Source organism: Seriola dumerili, unplaced genomic scaffold, assembly GCF_002260705.1.
Source record: "Seriola dumerili isolate Sdu_G_001 unplaced genomic scaffold, Sdu_1.0 BDQW01000056.1, whole genome shotgun sequence".
In the NCBI taxonomy this organism is placed as follows: Eukaryota; Metazoa; Chordata; class Actinopteri; order Carangiformes; family Carangidae; genus Seriola; species Seriola dumerili.
In genome coordinates, this window is record NW_019174311.1 from 32594 (window position 1) to 36617 (window position 4024).

The window sequence follows — 4024 nt, forward strand, 5'->3', positions numbered from 1 at the left end:
ATTGTCCTCACAATTATATACTGTCGCCCATAAAGTTGGAATTATTTTGTTTTCAGACATCATCCTCTGTTTATTCCTATTTAAATGCATCAGTAATCACTTTTGACCAGGTGCAAAGATTACATTATGTGTCCCAATTACCCAGGTGAAAGGAAATAAATCACATTGTCACAATCATTTCATGGAAAAAGGAAAAAACTTTAAGAGCAACAGTGTAGAAAGACATGTACACACAAAGAACCACACATCAACACGCACACACAAGTACACACAAATACACGGCTGGAAGTGCTGTGAACAGTTTAAAGTTTGAATAAAGTCTGTAGCTGAGAGTATTTTCAAGTCGTTGAATTTCAAAGACGAAGTTTTGAAGGAGTTGAACATCATCTCCATTAAGTTACATTGTGTAAATTGCAGAAAAAGTTTATTATTTCAAGAATGATGAATGATGAATAGCATCAAAAACTTGAAGGAAAGGATATATCTCCTAAAGAAGCTGAAAGGTTTGATAGCTGAACGGTTTATGTAGCACAAAGTATGCAGGAGTAGTTAACAACCGAAGGAAAGTAAGAGGAGGATGTCAAGTATAACACCAGTGTTAATGTCATCTCCCTCCATGAGTACTAACTTGTAAACAGTTTTCTGTATCTGTGCGTGCGTGTGTGTGTGTGTGTGCGTGCACGTTGACATGAACTAACTTTAGTCAATAGTACGAACAGGAGCCGGACTCGCAACTACCAAACCAAAGACCATCATATATCCCTCACACCTAACAGTTCACCATCTGTTAAAATATTTCATAGGTCTTTATGTAATCAGCAGGTGGTGTGTTTCATTGAGCTTCATTTCAGAGTTCATCCAGGCTCTCTTTCTCTCTCTCTTTTACTGTAGCAAATGTTTTACATACACTCTATTGTTGCAACTGGAGTGGACAGTCTGGAGGGACATCGCAATCGTCAGGGCAAAAAGGATTCTGAGCCTTGCAGTAGACTATTTTACATTTTACTATTTTTTGAAAATGTGACCCATTTTCACTGATTCCTATGACCATATAGACTGTGATGGAAAGCATAATTTATATGTGTCCGTTTGTGTATGTGTGTGTGTGAGTGTGTGTCTGTGTGTGTGTGTGTGTGTGTGTGTGTGTGTGTGTGTTTGTGTGTGTGTGTGTGTGTGTGTAAGAGAGAGAGAGTCTGGCTGTTGAAGACACAGAGCTCATACAAATATATGGGACACAGGGGTCAGCAAACCTCTCAAACTCCTGCCATATAATACAAAACAGTACATAATATCAGTAAAGTTATCACATGATCACCGCCACCAGACTTTCCTGATCACCTCTATGTGGTTCTGGTGTTTCTAGAGCCAAAAATGTGGGAATAGGAGCGAGTTACAAAGAAGGGTCAGTTCTGGTTTTCTCCTGAAATCCTGAATTTGTATTGCTGTCTATGGGAGAGTTTGAGGGTGCTCGCATCACTTGGAGGGTCACATTTCAAATTTTGTTAGTCTCTGTACTAAGGTAGCCACTTTTTATGAAACAGGGCACATTTGTCTACTAATGAGGAAGAAATTATTTGTGAAGACCAAAATATGTGGCTGTGAGGACGAGTTAAACAGAATTTTTTCAGAGGTACAGCTTCTCCTACTCTAGCGATGATGTCATCCGCTCTAGCCTTGAACATTCTGTGCAATGCACACCCATTATAAACTCAAAAATGATTAGAAAAAAGCTTGAAACTAAAACTGTGGTAATTCAAAAACTGTTGACGATATCAAAAATTTGAATACAAGCTTAATAGCTGAAAGGCTTGTCTACAGTTTAAAGATTGAATGAACGCACCATACATACGACTCCGAGAGTCATTGATGATGATCCTGAAAGTCATGCTGAAGCAGTTCGAAAGGTTTAAAGAGGCTGAAGATTCTAAGGATTACAACATTGAAACATTGGGCTCGCTCACCTTGACTGTGCTAAAAAAAGTTTCACAGTGACTTACTCAGTTCGATTTGATTTAGGGAGTCAGACAAAAGATTTTAGGCTCTATATTGGGCAACTATAATTTGATATGACTGTCTGTCATGGTGGATGAGATGTTTTGTTTATAGTGTCTGTAAAGTCATCGCACATCTTGTACGCTCTGACTGAATTCTATTCCTGGCTACTACAGACCGACATTTGTTTTCATATTTGAAATAAATATATAAGCTTAATTTATTTTCGGATATATTGTCTAATTAAAAGGCTAGTTTGAACATTTCTCTGTGGTCATGCCACACGCAACTGTAAGACTGTCTGACAGTCTGTTTTGCGGTACACTTTTGCAGGATTTGAATCTATTTGTATTCAGATTTCAGATACATTTTTGACACATCGACATGAATTACTCTCAGTGTCAAATTTATATATAACCATATCATACCACCATCAAAGGAGTTTAACACTACAATTTAAGAAATAAAAGAATATAAGAAATAAAAAAAATTTATTTGGGACCCATTGAGTTTCCCAGGGACCCACTCAAATCACCACCTGTGGGTCCTGGGGACTCTAATTATTAATCAGAGTTCCAGACTAATAGAAATAAATTGAGACTCAAACAATAATGGCTATTTTGCCTATTAGTTTAGGCTGGTGCGCCCGAGGACTTTAATTAATTTTAAAGTTATTATTTAATGTTAATATTTTCTTAATTTATGATTTAAATTAATAGACAACCGAAGATCCAACATTTATGGTGTCCAGCTCATGAGGCAGAGCTAAGACCCAACACACACACACACATATTGACATAAACACACAAACACCATTTTATTGCAGCTCAACCAATGTAAGGGCATGTACATGTGTGTATACGTGTCTTGCTATGGTTGTTGAACAAATTTGAGTTTGAAACCATCAGTGTGAGGTTATTTTGGTCAGTCGTGACAGAATCTAAAGGCTTTTTGATGGATACCTGCAGGGACTGAGGTCAGTGTCAGGATAAGTCTCTACGCCATGAATGAAACTGAAAGTAACGTCCTTTATGCAGATTGAAACCTGAAGAGTGAGGTACATGCATCGAGCAGCAGGCACATTCAAAATTTCTCCAGGAATTTTCTAGTTTAATTTTACTCTTCCTGCTACTTCCACCAGCCACCACTGCAGTACTACAGCAGGCTGGTACAGGTATTACTGCTATCAATAATCCTCTGCTGTCACTGGCAGTAAAGGAAGCTCACACAGACCTTTAATCATATGCTGGTGTGTGGAAGACATTCAGAGACATGTGTGCTGCTACTGTAACCACAGTGTGTTCCGGGTGAATGCTTCATCGTTATTCATCATCTTCAGGTGGTCCAGCTTGTTCGAGATCCACGCGGTATCCTGGCATCTCGTATTGAGACATTTCGAGACACTTACCGGCTGTGGCGTCTGTGGAGAGCGACTGGGCATCGACCCCACAACCTGGACCTGGGACAGATTAACACAGTATGTGAGGACTTTCTCAGGTCTGTGTCTGTCGGCCTGGCCAGACCCGCCTGGCTTAGAGGGCGGTACAAGCTGCTCAGGTGAGAAGGACATGGATAATATTTGGACATACAGTCTGTGCTGAACTACCCCAGTCCAGTCACCTTCACCAGCAGGGCTGTTTTTCTGTCAGAGGGATGACTGGTTGACAGGCAGTTTTGACTCCATATTTTTCTCCTTACCCTCAGATATACTGTATATGTGGATTAGCCCTAACAGAAGTGTTTCCAGCTGAGACAAGTGGGGGGGGGTCACCTGTAGTCCTAAAAGGTGTAGTCCTAACCGCAGCCCGGGTTCAAGTCCAACCCATGGCCCTTTGCTACATATCATCCTCTCTCTCTATGTGTCCCAGCCAGGTTGTGTTCTGTTCTATTTGCATGTGTTTTCTTAAGTTGCAGTGTGTTGAGCTCTCAGGGCCACCATACATTCTCTACCATCCTAGTTTGCTGCTTGTGTGGACTTTGTTGCTCCTTATACTATCTGATCTGACTTCCTAAAGCATTTCTAGCAGAAAGC

At 40.2% G+C, this 4024-nt stretch overlaps 1 protein-coding gene across 1 annotated transcript in view; it reads left to right on the plus strand.

Moving 5' to 3' along the window:
- LOC111219181 (carbohydrate sulfotransferase 1-like) overlaps positions 1-4024 on the plus strand; it is a 21079-nt gene that overhangs the window by 9195 nt on the left and 7860 nt on the right. Inside the window, exon 4 of the mRNA XM_022741794.1 lies at positions 3332-3549. Within this exon, the coding sequence (XP_022597515.1) occupies positions 3332-3549 (218 nt within the window). The remainder of the gene's footprint in view (positions 1-3331; positions 3550-4024) is intronic.